Consider the following 20,708-nt stretch of genomic DNA (forward strand, 5'->3'; position numbering starts at 1 on the left):
GAAATTTCAATATTATTTCCATCATACGCTTTTTAAAATCATACGTTCTACAATTGAGACGTATTTTGCTCAGGAATCCTTGGATTATCAACACTTGGATTGCTGGGTCAAAATTGTAAAATATTTTACAAGACCAAAACATTGGTTTAGAAAATTGTAAATTGCATCGATTAAAATTTGTATTAATACTTATTTTCTGGTAAATAATTCATGACTCCTATTTAAATTTAATTCCTCCAACGGTTCAAGCTTTAATTGTTTCAGTCACAAAGTGGAATATTAATAAAATGTTAACATGAACAGTATCCTTTAAATATCTGCTGTAGTTTAATCGTCAAAAATTTGTATCAATACTTACTTTTTAGTAAAATAAATGAATTCTATTGAAATTTAATTCCTCTAACGTTTCAGCTTGAACTACTTTACTCTTAAAGTGAAAAATTAAGAAAAAATTAACATGAACACTACCCCTAACATATTTTCTGAAGTTCAATCGTCAAAAATTTGTATCAATATTTATTTTTTTAGTAAAAATCATGAGTCCTATTAAAATTGAATTCCTTTAAAATGTTTCATCTTTAACTACTTTATTCCCAAAGTGCAAACTTAATAAAAAGCTAATATGAACACTACTGTTACAATATCTACTGGAATTTAATTGCCAAAAAGTTGTATTAATACTTATCTTCTAGTAAAAGTCATGAAACCTATTTAAATTTAATTCCTCCAAAGTTTCAATCCCAAAGTGCAAAATTAATAAAAAGTTAATATGAACACTACCCTTAAAATAACTGCTGGAGCTTAATCATTAGACATTTTTATCAATACTTATTTTCTACTAAAATTCATGAATGCTATTAAAATTGAATTTCTGTAACATTTCAGCTTGATTTTACTCCCAAAGTGAAAAATTAATAAAAAACTAATATGAACACTACCCTCAAAATATCTGCTGGAGTTTAATTGCCAAAAAGTTGTATTAATACTTATCTTCTTGTAAAAGTCATGAAACCTATTTAAATTTAATTCCTTCAAAGTTTCAATCCCAAAAAGCAAAATTAATAAAAAGTTAATATGAACACTATCCTTAAAATAACTACTGGAGTTTAATTGCCAAAAAGTTGTATTAATACTTATCTTCTAGTAAAATTCATAGGTCCTATTTAAATTTAATTCCTCCAAAGTTTCAATCCCAAAGTGCAAAATTAATAAAAAGTTAATATGAACACTACCCTTAAAATAACTGCTGGAGCTTAATCATTAGACATTTTTATCAATACTTATTTTCTACTAAAATTCATGAATGCTATTAAAATTGAATTCCTCTAACATTTCAACTTGATTTTACTCCCAAAGTGAAAAATTAATAAAAAGGTAATATGAACACTACCCTCAAAATATCTGCTGGAGTTTAATTGCCAAAAAGTTGTATTAATACTTATCTTCTAGTAAAAGTCATGAAACCTATTTAAATTTAATTCCTTCAAAGTTTCAATCCCAAAAAGCAAAATTAATAAAAAGTTAATATGAACACTATCCTTAAAATAACTACTGGAGTTTAATTGCCAAAAAGTTGTATTAATACTTATCTTCTAGTAAAAGTCATGAATCCTATTAAAATTGAATTCCTTCAAAGTTTCAATCCCAAAAAGCAAAATTAATAAAAAGTTAATATGAACACTATCCATAAAATAACTACTGGAGTTTAATTGCCAAAAAGTTGTATTAATACTTATCTTCTAGTAAAATTCATGAATCTTATTTCAATTTAATTCCTTCAAAGTTTCAATCCCAAAGTGCAAAATTAATAAAAAGTTAATATGAACACTACCCTTAAAATAACTGCTGGAGTTTAATCGTCAGAAATTTCTATCAATACTTATTCTCTACTAAAATTCATGAATCCTATTGAAATTTAATTCCTCTAACATTTCAACTTGATTTTACTCCCAAAGTGCAAAATTAATAAAAAACTAATATGAACACTACCCTCAAAATATCTGCTGGAGTTTAATTGCCAAAAAATTGTATTAATACTTATCTTCTTGTAAAAGTCATGAAACCTATTTAAATTTAATTCCTTCAAAGTTTCAATCCCAAAAAGCAAAATTAATAAAAAGTTAATATGAACACTATCCTTAAAATAACTACTGGAGTTTAATTGCCAAAAAGTTGTAGTAATACTTATCTTCTAGTAAAAGTCATGAATCCTATTAAAATTGAATTCCTTTAAAATGTTTCATCTTCAACTATTTCATTCCCAAAGTGAAAAATTAATAAAAAGCTAATATGAACACTACCCTTAAAATAACTGCTGGAGCTTAATCATTAGACATTTTTATCAATACTTATTTTCTACTAAAATTCATGAATGCTATTAAAATTGAATTTCTGTAACATTTCAGCTTGATTTTACTCCCAAAGTGAAAAATTAATAAAAAACTAATATGAACACTACCCTCAAAATATCTGCTGGAGTTTAATTGCCAAAAAATTGTATTAATACTTATCTTCTTGTAAAAGTCATGAAACCTATTTAAATTTAATTCCTTCAAAGTTTCAATCCCAAAAAGCAAAATTAATAAAAAGTTAATATGAACACTATCCTTAAAATAACTACTGGAATTTAATTGCCAAAAATTTGTATTAATACTTATTTTCTAGTAAAAGTCATGAATCCTATTAAAATTGAATTCCTTTAAAATGTTTCATCTTCAACTATTTCATTCCCAAAGTGAAAAATTAATAAAAAGCTAATACGAACGCTATACTTAAAATATCTGCTGGAGTTCAATCGCCAAAATTTTATTTTCTAGTAAAATTCAAGAATCCTATTAAAATTAAATTCATTTAAAACACTTAAATTTTAATTATTTTACTCCCAAAGTGAGAAATTAATACGAACCCTTAAAAAATTTTTCGATCGTAAAGAATTTGTAATTTAGATAGAAAAGTTGCTAGGTTTAAAATTGCTAGATAATTCCAGAGTGTCGTTTATCGTGTACTGTTCGATGGAAGTCGATGGTATTGCTGGTCCGTTCGCCAAAGAAGCGCTGGTCTCCGGAGAAATTGGCGAACGGGGATCGCAGACGGTCCGTTTCTCGTCTCCGCTTCGAGATCCGTCATTGATACCATAATGAGGAAAATTTCTCTTTCGCCGACGGGGGGGAAAAAAGCACTCGAGGCGGCCCCGGGAATGGTTATTATGCACACAAACGGTGTACGAATAAATTGAAGGAGTCCTCTCATGCGAAACAGGAGTGGCGACGCCGGGGTTTCCGCAGCCAGATTCTACGAGATTTGCAGCCGGCCTTAAACACGTAATGGCTACCACTTACACGACTCCGTTCGTCGTGTAGCCACGAGAAACTCGAATCGACGAAACGCGAGCGCTGAAAATATAGGCTTGGGTTTCCCTCGACTTTCGTACGGGTCCCAATTATGCACGGCGGAAGAAGAAATAACCCTAAAAAGCTTCTGGGTCAACGTGTGACGTTCCCCCCAGGCTCTTTCCGCCATTGTTATTAGTACTAGCACTCATATTCAACGTTGTTATTTAATATTTACGTACCTGAAATTATTTACCGTATAAAATGGGAAATTTAGTATCGATGAGTTGCTTCCTTATTTTATTTTTTTTTTTTTAAATTAAATTCGAATTATTATTCATTTATTCGCGGCGGAAAACCCTTTAGTACAAAAAAGAAGTTGATAGTATTTTTTCTATTTGTATATTAATATGCTACTAGTTAATGTTATCAAAATAGGAAATTTATTTTCTTGTTTTTTTTTTGTGTCATGAGTTGTACCTCGTATTTTTTGAAATTAAATTATAATTAATGTTCATTTATTCGTGGAAAAAAGTTCCTTAGTACAAATGGAAGTTAATATGTAAGGAACAAAATAAAAATTATACATGAGAAAATATTATCAGCTAATAAAAGTTAGTAAAATAATTATAGTAAAATAAATACAATAAATTGCAAGGGTAGTTTTAGATTTTTTAAAGACTGTTCAATTATATCTGTTTCTGCACGTGTGAGTAGTTAGTATATGTTTACAAAATAAAATATAAAATAGAGTGTTGATACATACGACCTTGGAAATGTGACCTTTGATTAATTTATTTAGAAAGATAGAATGGGCCATTTTTCTTCCATTATGCAATGTTTGAAAATTTGATGCTATTATTAGTGCAGTTGGTATAACGAAAACGGAATTAAAGAGTAGCTTTCAGAGTGGAATGGAGGAACAAGAAGAAGGTCGACTCTTTCGCGGCAGGGTAATTGCATCGACAAAGATTCGCTATTGGACTCTTAAAATTAGCTGATCCTGGAGAGGGGATTTGCTTTCGAGCAATGTAATAAGTAGAATTCTCGCTCTTGAAGCTTTCGACGACCGGAGAAAAAGAAGCCCAAGCGCGAGACACGACGTCGGGCATGCTTAGGGGATCTTACGACCAAAATGGATCCGGAACAAGAAATCTTCGCCAGCTCCTCGGGTCTCTACGTTCGTTCACGGGCAACTGTGCAGTCAGAAGGGTGGTGAATAAAACGGAAACCGACGAATTAAATGTGTCGACACTGAGACATTCACAGGATACATCATCAAGAAATCGAGTCCCCTTTAGTTTTATTTTTTGTTAAATGAAAGTATTTTATTCGACACTAATAATAACATAAAAGTAAAATAACTGTTGAACATAATAATGTAATAATAGCTTAACTTCTAGAGCAGATTAACATATACTTTCTTACGCTCCGACATTACGCACAAGAAGAAGTAGGAACTAGAAAAAAACTTCCGTTTACATACAGGTCGCGAACATCCTTCATTTTTCGATCGTACACACATTTAATGCAGGGTTAAATTGTTGAAAATTTTGAGTATTGTTCAAGCAGTGTTTTCAAAAATTTGGGACTCAATTTTATTGTTAGTATGAAACCTTTTTCTTGAAACGTAATTTTTTTATCTGATGTAGATAAAATTTGAAAAACTACAGGGTTGATTGTTGTGAAATTTGTACAGGTTATTTCATGTATTATTAGCTCTCATCGATATCAGAATTATATTTTTATGTCGAGTGTATGATTTTTTATAAAAAAAATTGCCGAAAGAGATGTGTAATTTTGGAATTTCCACTTTCAGCATTCGCCATTTTGTCAATTTTTAATATAAATCAGTTATTTTTGCATGGATAGTGACGATAAATATACTGATTAAGAATCATTTCAATATTTTGATTTTAGACCACCCTGAAAACTACAATAATTTATTCTAGACAAACGTGATTTTTAAATGTGGGTTCATTGCTTGCAAGATAACAGTAAAAATCAATTATTTAAAACTGTATAAGAAATGTAAATGTGCGACTAAAATATAGTCAAATAAACTACAAAAAGGAATCAGAACTTAGACGTAGCGTTTGCAATAAAAGAATTAATGAAAATTGCTATATTTCCCAACTTCCACAAAAATAAATGATCCCATAAAAGAAAACAATAATTGTTCACCGACTTTCTCTTAAAATAAAAGATTTATTTAAATTATACCAGTTTAAAAATTTAAATTTGACCATAGAAAACATATCAGAGATTACTTTCTACCATTTTAAGGATTTCTTCATTTATACATGCTTCTTTTTAAAATAAAAGATTTATTTAAATAATATCAGTTTTAAATTTAAAATTTAACGATGAGGAACAAATCAAAGATTACCTTCTGTTATTTTAAGAAATTATTGGTCTATCTATGCTTCTTCACAAAATGAAAAATTGTTTCAAATCATAGCAGTATAAAATTAAAAATTTGATGTTAAGAAATAAATCAGAAATTGCTTTCTCCCATTTTAAATAATAATTGGTATAATTCCTTTTAAGATAAAAATTATTTACAAATTCTACCAGTATAAAACTTGAAATTTGACAATAAAAAAGGAATCAGAAACTGCTTCCATCCTTTTCAAATAATTATTAGTCTCCTATCCATGGTTCCTTTTAAAATAAAAATTGTTTACAAATCCTACCAGTAAGAAATTTAAAATTTGACAATAAAAAACAAATTAGAAACTGTTTACTTTCTTTTTAAATAATTATTATTATTTAAAAAACAAATCAGGAATTGTTTACTTTCTTTTTAAATAATTATTGGTATACTTCTTCCCAAAATAAAAATTGTTTCAAATCATAGCAGTATAAAATTTGAAATTTGACAACAAGAAACAAATCAGAAATTGCTTTCATCCTTTTCAAATAATTATTAGTCTTCTAAACAGGGTTCCTTTTAAAATAAAAATTGTTTACAAATCCTACCAGTAAGAAATTTAAAATTTGACAATAAAAAACAAATCAGAAATTGTCTTTTTTCTTTTTAAATAATTATTGACATGCTCCTTCCTAAAATAAAAATTGTTTCAAATCGTACGAATTTAAAATTTGAATTTTGACAATAAGAAATATATCAGAAATTGCTTTCTCCCATTTTTAATAATAATTGGTATAATTCCTCTTAAAATAAAAATTGTTTTCAAATCGTACCAGTATAAAACTTGAAATTTGACAATAAAAAAGGAATCAGAAACTGCTTTCATCCCTTTCAAATAATTATTAGTGTCCTATCCATATTTCCTTTTAAGATAAAAATTGTTTTCAAATCATAGCAGTATAAAATTTGAAATTTGACAATAAAAAACAAATCAGAAACTGCTTTCATCCTTTTCAAATAATTATTAGTCTTCTAATCACAGTTTTTTTTCAAATAAAAATTGTTTACAAATCCCACTAGTAAGAAATTTAAAATTTGACAATAAAAAACAAATCAGAAATTGTCTTCTTTCTTTTTAAATAATTATTGACATGCTCCTTCCTAAAATAAAAATTGTTTCAAATCGTACGAATTTGAAATTTGAAATTTGACAATAAGAAATATATCAGAAATTGCTTTCTCCCATTTTTAATAATAATTGGTATAATTCCTCTTAAAATAAAAATTGTTTTCAAATCGTACCAGTATAAAACTTAAAATTTGACAATAAAAAAGGAATCAGAAACTGCTTTCATCCTTTTCAAATAATTATTAGTCTTCTAATCACAGTTTTTTTTCAAATAAAAATTGTTTACAAATCCCACTAGTAAGAAATTTAAAATTTGACAATAAAAAACAAATCAGAAATTGTCTTCTTTCTTTTAAAATAATTATTGGCATGCTTCTTCCTAAAATAAAAATTGTTTCAAATCGTACGAATTTAAAATTTGAAATTTGACAATAAGAAACATATCAGAAATTGCTTTCTCCCATTTTAAAGAATAATTGGTATAATTCCTTTTAAAATAAAAATTGTTTTCAAATCGTACCAGTATAAAACTTGAAATTTGACAATAAAAAATAAATCAGAAACTGCTTTCATCCCTTTCAAATAATTATTAGTCTTCCATCCATGCTTTCTTTTAAAATAAAAATTGTTTTCAAATCTCACCAGTCTAAAAATTGAAATTTACCGTCAAGAAACAAATCAGAGATTGCTTTCTTCAATTTTAAGAAATTACTCGTTTATCCATTCGTTGCGTAACCGCGCCCAATCACGAGCGGGGAAGCCGATTCGCAGCCAGCAAGAAACACAAAGGGAACGAAAGGAATATAAACACGCGATGGGAAAGCACCTAGCAGCGAACAGAGGCAGAGGAGACCGAAGTCACGGTAACTCTGTTGGAAAGTTATTAGTTAAGTAAGCTTTCAGGTGAAGTCCTACCGCGTCCACCCCGACGATACGGAGCTTCCGGCGAAAATGTTCACGGTGAAATTTTCGATCGAGTTTCTTTCGACTCGATCCGCAGCGAACCGTGTTACATTCCGCAGAGTGCAATGGTTCGCGATGCACGCGGCGCAATAACGTAAACGTTCGATGCCAGTCCTCTCGAGAGCGTGAATAGAAGCGGGGAACACCGACGCCTGGGCCCAGTGAAAACGCGTATTTACGCCGGGATGAATTTTCTTTGTGGCGTCGAGTGTGGGTCAGAGAGCAAACTTCACTGGAAAACGCGTCTCGATCGTTTTCGAAACCACATTCGATGTCGAACTTCAAGTTCAAATACTCGAATCGTCGAAAAATTGCATTTATTTACTTTCTTCGAATTTAATATCAATCTGAAAGTATCTCTGTATGCTCTACTCGGACGTCAATATTAAAATAATAGAAAAAATTTATTTTCAGTCAAATACTGCGGTTGGAAATATTTTGAATAAATTTAAAACTTAATTTAATTTATATTTTGAATTTAAATTTAAGTTTTAAATTTGAGAATTGCAATTTCCAGATGTGCATATAAATTACTGATAATTTTATAAATTCAGGTCCACGATTTTGGACTATTTTAAACACAAGTATAGTAACGGATGAATAAGAATAGATTTACTACGATCTCTCACGAGAAACAAATAAAAATTTAAAATAATCGTTCACTCGATAATTGCAACCCTTTCTTGCACACAAAAAATAGATTATTTTGTAAAATAAATGTATATTTCGCGAGAGAAGACGAGAGTTGGGAGATGCTTAAATTCATTTTGAATTTGCAAGCATACGAATTTCGAGAAACTTTGTTGTAAATTAATTTCAAAGATAACGCGTTGCGTATGCAGTTTCTATTCAGAGAAGCAAACATAAAGTTCTTCGACGTTCACAGAAATCCTGCATTTTATCACGTTTACACAATACACGCTGCAAAGGGTTCCGGGACTTGTTTGATCGCACGGTTGGAATGGCAAAGGGGCGGCCATCCTCTAATTCGATTAGAAAGTTTCCACCCCCGACCGGTTCTGTATACCCAAGCGCTTTCAAGACTTCAGACTTCTGACCGAAACTGTGGCCACTGCAAATATCGGTCGAGATTATGGACGGACTGTCTCAAAGCGCCGACAGTCGATTGAAATTTGAAAACCATAGGGGATGTTGAAACTACCGTCCAATTCTGCGTAGAGAAAACACGGTCGGAATCCTACGATTTCTCGCGAATAAATAAACTTTGGTTGCTTAAACGACGAGGCGATAGATGTTTGTTAAACATGCCCACGCTTGATGCTATCAGTGACTCTCAAGCCATGTGGCCTACTGTTTATAGAAATTACTCCACTGAACTGATTTCATTTTATTTCTATTGGGAGAATACATATATTGTAGATTGGGTTAAAAAAATTGTTGAACTTCTATATAAGCAAATGTGCGTTTTTAAAAATTATTCCAGTGAACTGATTTCATTTTGATTTTATTGGGAGGATGTATTATATATTGTAGATTGGTTTAAAACATTGTTGGAGTTGTATATCAGCAAATGTGTGTGTTTTAGAAATTATTCCAATGAACTGATTTCATTTTGATTTTATTGGGAGAATGTATATTGTAGATTGGTTTAAAAAATTGTTGGAGTTGTATACATATAAGGAAATGTGTGTTTTTAGAAATTATTCCATTGAACTGATTTCATCTTCTTTTTCTTGAAAGGATATATATTGTAGATTGGTTTAAAAAATTGTTGGAGTTGTATATAAGCAAATGTGTGTTTTTAGAAATTATTCCAGTGAACTGATTTGATTTTGATTTTATTGGGAGGATGTATTACATATTGTAGATTGGTTTAAACAATTGTTGGAGTTCTATATAAGCAAATGTGTATTTTTAAAAATTATTCCAGTGAACTGATTTCATTTTGATTTTATTGGGAGGATGTATTATATATTGTAGATTGGTTTAAAACATTGTTGGAGTTGTATATAAGCAAATATGATTATAAACCTGTGTTTAGAAATTATTCCATTGAACTGATTTCATTTTGTTTTTCTTGAAGGGATACATATTGTAGATTGGTTTAAAAAATTGTTTGAGTTGTATATAAGCAAATGTGTGTTTTTAGAAATTATTCCAATGAACTGATTTCATTTTGATTTTATTGGGAGGATGTATATTGTCGATTGGTTTAAAAAATTGTTGGCGTTGTATACAGGGTATTCGGCCACCCCCGGGGAAAATTGTAATGGGAGATTCTAGAGGCCAAAGTAGGACGAAAATCAAGAATACCAATTTGTTGATGGAGGCTTCGTTAAAAAGTTATTAACGTTTAAGGTTCCGCCAGTACTGAATTTTTTTCTCGAAAGTGGATAGGATTTCGAGGGTATGTATATTGACCAAAAATGATTGTAATTGACCCTCGCAACCGAAAATAATTTTTCCAGAACGATTTGAAATTTTTTTTTTCGTCGATAAATGTAGGCACCAACCCCCTGTCGATTTTCCTTAAAAATTCGTTTTTCATGTGTAACTAATTTGGTTGACGCTGTACAGAAAAGTTGTCTAATACTTTTTTGTAGGTACCCATGAACTCTAGTTCCCACCAAAATTTCAATTAAATATATTCACTATTGTGGAAGTTATGACTCTTTGAAAACTGGACCATTTTTATGGGATTTTTCTAATTTTCCGGGGTCAAGGAACAACTTCTTCAACATTGTTAGAATTTGTACATATTCTTCACCAAAATACGCGTTGTTTGCCGTTTGAAACATTGAAATCGTCCACTCCGTTCAGGAGTTATGATGTTTTAAAGATTCACATTTTCGAGGAACCATTTCAGGCCTCATTCTAATTTCGTTTAGGAATTTTTTTCTCGAAAGTACGTAGGATTTCGAGGGTATATATATTCACCACAAATGATTGTAATCGACCCCCGTAACTAAAAATAATTTTTTTAGAACGATTTGAAACACATGAAATTTGAGGGGAATCATTCATTCATAATCAGACATTATATTTTCGGTAACGAATTTTTTTCTCGAAAGTGGGTAGGATTTCGGGGATATGTGTATTCACAAAAACTGATTGTAACTGACCCCTGCAACCAAGAATAATTTTTTCACAATGATTTGAAATTTTTTAATTTAATTTTTTAATAACTTTTAACGGAACCTTAGTCAAGAAATTGATATACTTGATTTTCGTCTTATTTTGGCCTCTAGAATCTTCCATTAAAATTTTTCCCAGGGGTGGCCGAACACCCTGTATAAGCAAATGTGTGTTTTTAGAAATTATTCCATTGAACTGATTTCATTTTGTTTTTCTTGGAAGGATACATATTGTAGACTGGTTTGAAAAATTGTTGAAGTTCTATATAAGTAAATGTGATTATAAACCTGCTTTTAGAAATTATACTATTGAACTGATTTCTTTTTGAATTTATTGGGAGAATACATATTGTAGACTGGTTTAAAAAATTGTTGAAGTTCTATATAAGCAAATATGATAAGCAAAATTTAACTGTGCTTTTTCAAATGTCTCCAGTGAGAAAATTATAGACTGTTCTGATAAAAAACAGAGTAATAATTACCCTCAAGTCGAACAAGTCTCAATGAGAATACTTATTGAGTGCATTATAAAATTTAATCTTGATAGAATTTTTACAGTAGTAAAACCTAAAAATTCCCCAATAACAATAACAACAAAATTTCGTGTAAAAATCCATATTATCCCAGGCTTTCTCTATACTACTAATTGTTTTCTTAAAATTCTGAAACAATTAACCCCCAAGTTGAAACCTCAAAAACTATAAATTTAAATAGGATTCATAAATTAAATCAAACTCACAAAAATAACTAAAATTCCAAATTGTGTAGTTAACAATTCTATAAAATCAGATATAAAATCAGCAATAATAAATCGAGACATATTGATTTATTCGTGGGGCAATAATCGCTCGAATATTGCAAGAGATTTGCCCTCGCTGGATGCAACGAAATTATTCCCCACCGCTTCTGGTATAAAAAATGAAGAATTCCAGCGCACGGAAAGCGAAATACGATGTTCTTTAACAAGAAGGACGCGCGAGTCGATGATAAAAGGTGGTGGCTAATGCCAGCCAAATTGGAGGGTAGTTTTCGCGGTGGATAAAAGAGAAGTAATGTACTCACGGCCATGTCCTCGCTCCTGTAAGCCGTGAGGGTCTGTTCGTCCTGCAGGAGGACGCAGTAACAAGGTTCCCAGCACGCCTCCCCGGCAGCTTCGCCGACGCAGCATTCGGCCTCTGTAAAAGAAAAAGATGGTCCCGGGTGAGTAAACCCAACGATCGGTGGTCATTGTCCGCGACCCTGTCCTAGGAGAATAAAGTCGACAATAAGAGTAATAAGTGGCGCGTCAATTATCGCGAAGGAGCGCAACAGGAAGCGGAACGCGATTCCTGCAACGCCTCTGGCAACGATCGATAACGATCGATAATCCTCGCGTGCGTTCGAGACTCCAACGAGGGTGAATCCCGCGAAACAACCGAGGAATTATTTTTAACCCCTTTTCCCAGCACCTGCAGGCCGTTGGAAATTATTTATTCCCTTTGAGATTCGCGAAAGAAAGTTTATCCTGCCTCGGGACGTATTAGATAATTATATAAAGATTGTAATGTAATCGAGGGTTCGTCGATCTGACAGGGTTTCAGATTTTATACGTGAAATTACAGAACTCATATTTGTTGGCAATTTATATTAAAAAGAAATAGTAAATGAAACGACAAATTTTTATTTAACCGTCCATATAATGGGTTTCAATAATAAATGTGTGCAATTAATGTATGTAAATTTAGTGTTGAAGCAGAGTAGTTTATTTTCTTGCAGATGCAATAAGTAAAAGAAAAATAATCAGGGTTGAAGTGATTTAAAAATTCTGGAAAAATTCTGGTATCACCTTCGACGTCTTGAGAATATATTGCAATGATAATATTGGTCAAATTATATGTTTTATGCGACCTTAACCCAAACCTAACGGCCGAGGAATTATTTTTAACCCCTTTTCCCAGCACCTGCAGGCTGTTGGGAATTATTTATTCCCTTTGAGATTCGCGAAAGAAAGTTTATCCAGCCTCGGAACGTATTAGATAATTATGTAAAGATTTTAGTGTAATCGATCCGGTCTACTGGAAATTTGTATTTATTTTTGTAACACTAGATATACGGGAGTTGGTCGATCTGACAGGGTTTTAGATTTTATACGTGAAATTACAGAACTCATATTTGTTGGCAATTTATATTAAAAAGAAATAGTAAATGAAACGACAAATTTTTATTTAACCGACCATATAATGGGTTTCAATAATAAATGTGTGCAATTAATGTATGTAAATTTAGTGTTGACGCAGAGTGGTTTATTTTCTTGCAGATGCAATAAGTAAAAGAAAAATAATCAGGGTTGAAGTGTTTTAAAAATTCTGAAAAAATTCTGGCATCACCTTCGACGTCTCGAGAATATATTGCAATGATAATATTGGTCAAATTATATGTTTTATGCGACCTTAACCCAGACCTAACGGCCGAGGAATTATTTTTAACCCCTTTTCCCAGCACCTGCAGGCCGTTGGAAATTATTTATTCCCTTTGAGATTCGCGAAAGAAAGTTTATCCTGCCTCGGGACGTATTAGATAATTATATAAAGATTGTAATGTAATCGATCCGGTCTACTGGAAATTTGTATTTATTTTTGTAACATTAGATATACTGGGGTTGGTCGATCTGACAGAGTTTCAGATTTTATACGTGAAATTACAGAACTCATATTTGTTGGCAATTTATATTAAAAAGAAATAGTAAATGAAACGACAAATTTTTATTTAACCGACCATATAATGGGTTTCAATAATAAATGTGTGCAATTAATGTACGTAAATTTAGTGTTGAAGCAGAGTAGTTTACTTTCTTGCAGATGCAATAAGTAAAAGAAAAATAATCAGGGTTGAAGTGCTTTAAAAATTCTGAAAAAATTCTGGTATCACCTCTGATGTCTTAAGACTATATTGTAATGGTAATATAAAATGGCTGACAAAGTTTCGAGTACAAGAGTCCTTTAAATGATCAGTTGCTTCCTAAAACCTGACACAAACTACCTGATCAATCAGGGTTGAAGTGATTTAAAAATTCAGAAAAAATTCAGGCATCACCTTTGACGTCTCGAGAGTATATGGCAATGATAATATCGATCAGATTATATTTTTTATGCACGCAAACGCGAAGAACCTAACAAAAAAGGAATTATTTTCAACCCCTTTTTCCTCCAGCACCTGTGTGCGTTGAAAATTACTTCTTCCCTTCGCGATTGACAAAGGAAATTATACAAAAATTGTATCGTATACAATTATTGAACTCCAGATATTTGTATTTATTTTTTAATGCAGATATGAAACAGGAACAGAGAAGATAAAGAATCTGTCTACTGTCACCCTAAGCTATTTTATTTTTGAACGAATCCAACACGCGATTATAAATCAAATTAATACAATAAAAGAAACCACAAGGACAGCTTATATTAACTGATTTGTTATTTAAAATTTAAGTTTCAAAATAAATTGAAAAATAATTCTCTCTCGTTGAAATTTTTTCTAATCTTCGACTCTCGATAATTTCGAAAGTATTCTCAATGGAAGTTTCGCTGTGGAAAAAATAGATCTGGTCGGCGAACTGTGGCGTTCATTGAAATTGCCTCGTAAATCGCGGCCAAGTGTCGACGATTAACGTGCCCCTGCGCCTAAACGACATTACTCGAAACGTATCCGTATATTAGGCGACGTCCGCCACTTCAAGGGCTCGAGTACGTGCAGGGACCTGGGAGTCGATCGTCATCTGGAAAGCGTGCCCTCGACAGTCCACTAAATTAATTACCCAATTTCGAAATCCCCCTAACTCGAAGGAGACAGCGCGGGTTCATACGCCATTGCTAATCGACGTTTAGCGCGCCCTCAACTTCGCAAGATTCTAACGAAAACTTCTTAACCCATTAATTTATGGCTCTACTTGACTTTCACCCAACGCATCAACAAAATTGATTAACGCTCGCGCGACTGTAATTAAAATAAATACGGAAACGGCGATCTGTGGGATCTTTTCACATCCATATAGCAATATTTATGTATTTAAATTTAGAGTAATAATATCGAATATTTGTTTCATTCATTTGTTAGGAGATACGATCAGGTAAGAGTAGAAATAATAATGGAAATATTAACATCGTAAAATATGGAGTAAAAGAATTAATGAAGAGTTACTGCATCTAAGAACAAAAAGACACACCAATCGTCGTGTATTTATTGCAACAATTATTTTATTTAATTTTCTAACGTGTAATAATATCGAATACTTGTTTAATTTGTTAAAAGACAGGGTAAACTATAATACGTAGAGTCACAAAATGCATAAGGAACACCAGAAACATTAATATGCTACGAAATAGAGGAAAGGACACGCGTTCCTACTCCCACGCATTGAAATCACCAGAACAGCTCTTGTTTCGAGACTCTATGCATGATTTTACCCTACACAAACTAGTCCCATTTTCGATCCACACTTTTCCCCACAAAATGGACACCTTCTCAGGACTTCTAACTTTCAAACAGAGATAAAATTTTATTCCTAAACTCTGGAAATCTTTACTCCAAAGTTAACTGTTAATCGTGCATCGTTCTCAATACAATATCAGTTCCAGACAATTTACAATGCAATTTCAACATAAAATTAATCTCTGAAGTTGTCACACGATTTGTCATCGATTTCTAAATATTTATATTTGCATTTTGAACGAATTTTTAACGATTTTGAATGAATTTTTCATTTCCCAAGTGAAAATTGTTTTTTTTCCCAGCATCTTTTTTTGTTATTTCGAACAAACGATAATGATTGCTGGCGATTGGTAGGAAAACGTTTCGCGAAGGTCGAATATACGCGGGAGAAATCGAGACCAGGATTCCTTTGTGCTCGTCGATGCGTCGCGGACACGCGAGACGAAGGGGCGAGGGTTTCGAATGGTTTTTAAATCTCTTTTCTGACAGCGGAGGAGCCGCGCGAAAATTACAGCTACGAAATTACAAGGCAACCGGACAACGATCCTATTGTTTCTCGCTCTTTCGCCGCCAGCTCGGAAAAGTAATTTCGACGGCGAACGATTGCGTAACGCAAACACGCCGACCGCCGCGTAGAAAAACGCGTTTCTGGCCCCCGCAATTTGTCACCGTCGTGAATTGCATTACGCTCGGACAAAAGTGTTCCAACGCGCGGAACAGGCACGCGAATTCGAGAAAAAAAAAAAAAAAAACGAAATCTCGCTCATAAAATTACGGTTACTCGACCTCGTGTGGGACACACGCTGAAACAGCATTTAATTTCAATTTCGAAACGCGACTCCACGGAAAACCTCTCGTAACATTTTTGGTAATATAAAATTAACTAATAATTTTTGTTTGACTTGTTTAGGTATTTAATTTGGAATCGTAATGCAAGGATGGTGAGAATGAGCAAAATTTGAGATTACTGGAGGAAATATTAATTTGTATTTTATATGGAAGTATGTTTTGAAATTCTGGAGTGTGTATCGAAGACATAGTTGTGTTTTTGGAATTTTTAATAGGAGCTTTAGAGGTTTTGTTTCTAATAGGAAATGCAAAGCAATTGATGACACTTTTTTGTTAATAACTTTGTGAAAAAAACGATGAACGACGTCTAAAATTTTACGAAGGTTCGTTATGATAAGAACTTCTATAATAGATGTCAAAGTTGAGATCAACAGAGCTGATTCTCTTAAATTATATAACCCTCCAGGGACACCCTTAGGTTTTTGAAGGCCAATCAGGATTAAAGTGTTCTAAAATTCTGAAAAATTTCAGATATCATCTCTGACGTCTCAAGAATATATTGCAATAATAATATCGTTCAGATTATATTTTTTAAGCATGCAAACGTAACCATAAAATGTAAAAATAAATTTTGTTTGAAATCAGCAGTGCTTTAATAAATTTTCCGTGTCCACAGAGGGTTCAAATTACAAGTTTTTATATTAAAAATTCATCGAATAATCAGTTCGATACAAAAGAGTCAAGTGGCGGAGAAAATGGCTGCTGTAAAAACGTGACATAAACTACCTACCATAAATAATTAAAGTTAAAGTGTTTTAAAAATTCAGAAAAAATTCAGTTACCATCCTTGACACTTAAACAACATCTCAAAAAATAATAGCGTTTAGATTATATTCTTTAAGCCTGCAAACGTAACCATAAAATGTAAAAATAAATTTTGCTTGAAATCAGCAATGCTTTAATAAATTTTTCGTGTCCACAGAGGGTTCAAATTACAATTTTTTATATTAAAAATTCATCGAATAATCAGTTCGATACAAAAGAGTCAAGTGGCGGAGAAAATGGCTGCTGTAAAAACGTGACATAAACTACCTACCATAAATAATTAAAGTTAAAGTGTTTTAAAAATTCAGAAAAAATTCAGTTACCATCCTTGACACTTAAACAACATCTCAAAAAATAATAGCGTTTAGATTATATTCTTTAAGCCTGCAAACGTAACCATAAAATGTAAAAATAAATTTTGCTTGAAATCAGCAATGCTTTAATAAATTTTTCGTGTCCACAGAGGGTTCAAATTACAATTTTTTATATTAAAAATTCATCGAATAATCAGTTCGATACAAAAGAGTCAAGTGGCGGAGAAAATGGCTGCTGAAATTCCAAGTGACACAGTCTTTTCAGCGTTGAGTTTTCTGTAAAAACGTGACACAAATTACCTACCCTAAATAACTAAACTTAAAATCTTTTCAAAATTCTGAAAAAATTCAGTTACCCTCTCTGACGCTTAAAGAATATCTCACAAAAATAATAGCGTTTAGATTATATTTTTTAAGCATGCAAACGTGGCCAAAAAAATATAAAAATGAATTTTGCTTAAAATTAACCCCGTCTTTGAAACTCCACTGTGCCCACTGTTTATATTGAAGATTTTGATACTGAAGATTCCACCGAGCATCAAATTCGACGCGAAAGAGTCAAGTGGCGTAGAAAATGGCCGCTGAAATTCCAAGTGACACAGTCCTTTCAGCGTTGAGTTTCCTGTAAAAACGTGACACAAACTACCTACCCCAAATAACTAAACTTAAAATCTTTTCAAAATTCTGAAAAAATTCAGTTACCCTCTCTGACATTTAAAGAATATCTCACAACAGCAATATCGTCTAGATTATATTTTTTAAGTATGCAAATGTGCGCAAAATATATAAAAATGAATTTTGCTTGAAATTAACCCTGTCTTTGAAACTCCACTGTGCTCACTGTTTATATTGAAGTTTTTGATACTGAAGATTCCACCGAGCATCAAATTCGACGCGAAAGAGTCAAGTGGCGTAGAAAATGGCCGCTGAAATTCCAAGTGACACAGTCCTTTCAGCGTTGAGTTTCTTGTAAAAACGTAACACAAACTACCTACCCTAAATAACTAAACTTAAAATCTTTTCAAAATTCTGAAAAAATTCAGTTATCCTCTCTGACGCTTAAAGAATATCTCACAACAGCAATATCGTCCAAATTATATTTTTTAAGCATGCAAACGTGGGCAAAATATATACAAATGAATTTTGCTTGAAATTAACCCTGTCTTTGAAACTCTACTGTGCCCACTGTTTATATTAAAGTTTTTGATACTGAAGATTCCACCGTGCATCAAATTCGACGCGAAAGAGTCAAATGGGGGAGAAAATGGCTGCTGAAATTCCAAGTGACACAGTCCTTTCAGCGTTGAGTTTCCTGTAAAAACGTGACACAAATTACCTACCCTAAATAAATAAACTTAAAATCTTTTAAAAATTTTGAAAAAAATCAGGTACCCTCTCTGACACTTAAAGAATATCTCACAACAGCAATATCGTCCAGATTATATTTTTTAAGTATGCAAACGTGGCCAAAAAAATATAAAAATAAATTTTGCTTGAAATTAACCCTGTCTTTGAAACTCTACTGTGCCTACTGTTTATATTGAAGTTTTTGATACTGAAAATTCCACCTAGCATCAAATTCGACGCGAAAGAGTCAAGTGGCGTAGAAAATGGCCGCTGAAATTCCAAGTGACACAGTCCTTTCAGCGTTGAGTTTCTTGTAAAAACGTGACACAATCTACCTACCCCAAATAACTAAACTTAAAATCTTTTCAAAATTCTGAAAAAATTCAGTTACCCTCTCTGACGCTTAAAGAATACCTCAGAACAACAATATCGTCCAGATTATATTTTTTAAGCATGCTAACGTGGGCAAAATATATAAAAATGAATTTTGCTTGAAATTAACCCTGTCTTTGAAACTCTACTGTGCCCACTGTTTATATTAAAGTTTTTGATACTGAAGATTCCACCGAGCATCAAATTCAACGCGAAAGAGTCAAGTGGCGTAGAAAATGGCCGCCGAAATTCCGAGTGGCGGAGTCCTTTCAACGTTCGCTCGCAAAAACGTGACACAAACTACCCCCTGCGCCTCATCGTCGCAGCAGGGGCTGAACAAATATCGATTCGACGTTCCAGACGTAGCAAGACTCTTTCTCCTGCGGAGTGCTCGCGCACGAACTGCGGATTACAACCGCAGACGCACGTGTGGCTGCATAGACGCGTAAACGAACGACGCGAAAGAAACACCGTCGAGCAAAACGAGCTGAATTTTGCGCCCCCGCGAGGTCTCGGTGTCGCGAAATTTTGCTCGGTTTTCGGTGCAAAACTTTGCCACTTTGTTCGAGACGAGTCGAGAAAGCATTAACCATGGGAGGGGATAGACTACCCTTCAAACCTGGCGCATCTCGGTTACGCGAAAGAGGGTGCGTTTCAACGTCGACTATTCAGCGATAAGTAAATAATCCTCGCTGAAGGGTTAACGAAGTCAAGAAACTTCTCTTTGCGAATTGAAGAACGGATGAATAGTCTCTCGAACGAAACTGTCGCAAACGTAGCGAGACGAGACGAAATCTCTGCTTTTTATTTATCAATTCGCGTCTGAGAGCAAAAATTTTATTTGGGTATTAAACAACCGTTTTAAATTAGAATTCATGGTGTGGATAAATATTTATTTAAACGTTAAGAATTTTAGAAATCGAAATATTTGGGTTGGCAGACATGTGCAATTTTAATTTCTCGATAAAGTTTTGATATATTGTAATAGCTTTTAAATTGTGGAGTGTATAGTCTTAATAAATCAGTCTTCACAAAGTTGCTGGACCAGTACGGAAGCGTCGAAGATCGAGAAGTCGCGATCTAAACGATAGTAATATTTTATTTGATGACTATGAGAGCGTGTGGCTACAATAGGAATGGAACGGTTAATTGTTTGCGCCACATTATTGAGAGACAATAGGCAGGGTTCGCGTATCATGCATCGTTTTGTAGGTAATGGATCACCGTACGCGCATGATTGATCACTTTGTTGAAAATAAATTAGTGTGACTCGTAACCGTGTATAGGTATTAACATATTGAGCGACGTGGCACTCGTGTACGAGCCTGGTTCTTCGCGTTTGATTGATGGGTATTATTAGCTAAACATATGTGTTATTCGTAGTGCAAAATGGAGGTTTAATAACATAGAATCTCCTGCGAACGTGGTGGGCTAGGGAATAGAAATGCAATGCAAATTATGTGTGTTAAAACGTTAGTGTTAGGACCATAGTTATTTTCGTTTTCCTATTCTCATATTAATTTAGTTTATTTTATTGTTTGAAATATTTAGATTTTTAAGTATTATAGAAATATAGAATAATAATGTTTCTCAAGCTGTGTGAAGAGTTTCCAAGTTTTCTATTCTTTATTTATTTAAACCTTGCCTAGTAGGCTTCCAGTTTATGTTATTTTTCTATACAGGGTGTTCGGCCACCTCTAGGAAAAA

General features: G+C 32.7%; 1 protein-coding gene across 1 annotated transcript in view; it reads right to left on the minus strand.

Annotated features, from left to right (window-relative positions):
* The window catches only part of LOC143344968 (uncharacterized), a 202,895-nt gene that overhangs the window by 104,587 nt on the left and 77,600 nt on the right, over positions 1 to 20,708 (minus strand). Inside the window, exon 3 of the mRNA XM_076771621.1 lies at positions 11,953 to 12,065. Coding sequence (XP_076627736.1) covers positions 11,953 to 12,065 — 113 coding nt within the window. The remainder of the gene's footprint in view (positions 1 to 11,952; positions 12,066 to 20,708) is intronic.

The sequence above is a fragment of the Colletes latitarsis genome, chromosome 8 (assembly GCF_051014445.1).
Source record: "Colletes latitarsis isolate SP2378_abdomen chromosome 8, iyColLati1, whole genome shotgun sequence".
NCBI classification, from domain to species: domain Eukaryota; kingdom Metazoa; phylum Arthropoda; class Insecta; order Hymenoptera; family Colletidae; genus Colletes; species Colletes latitarsis.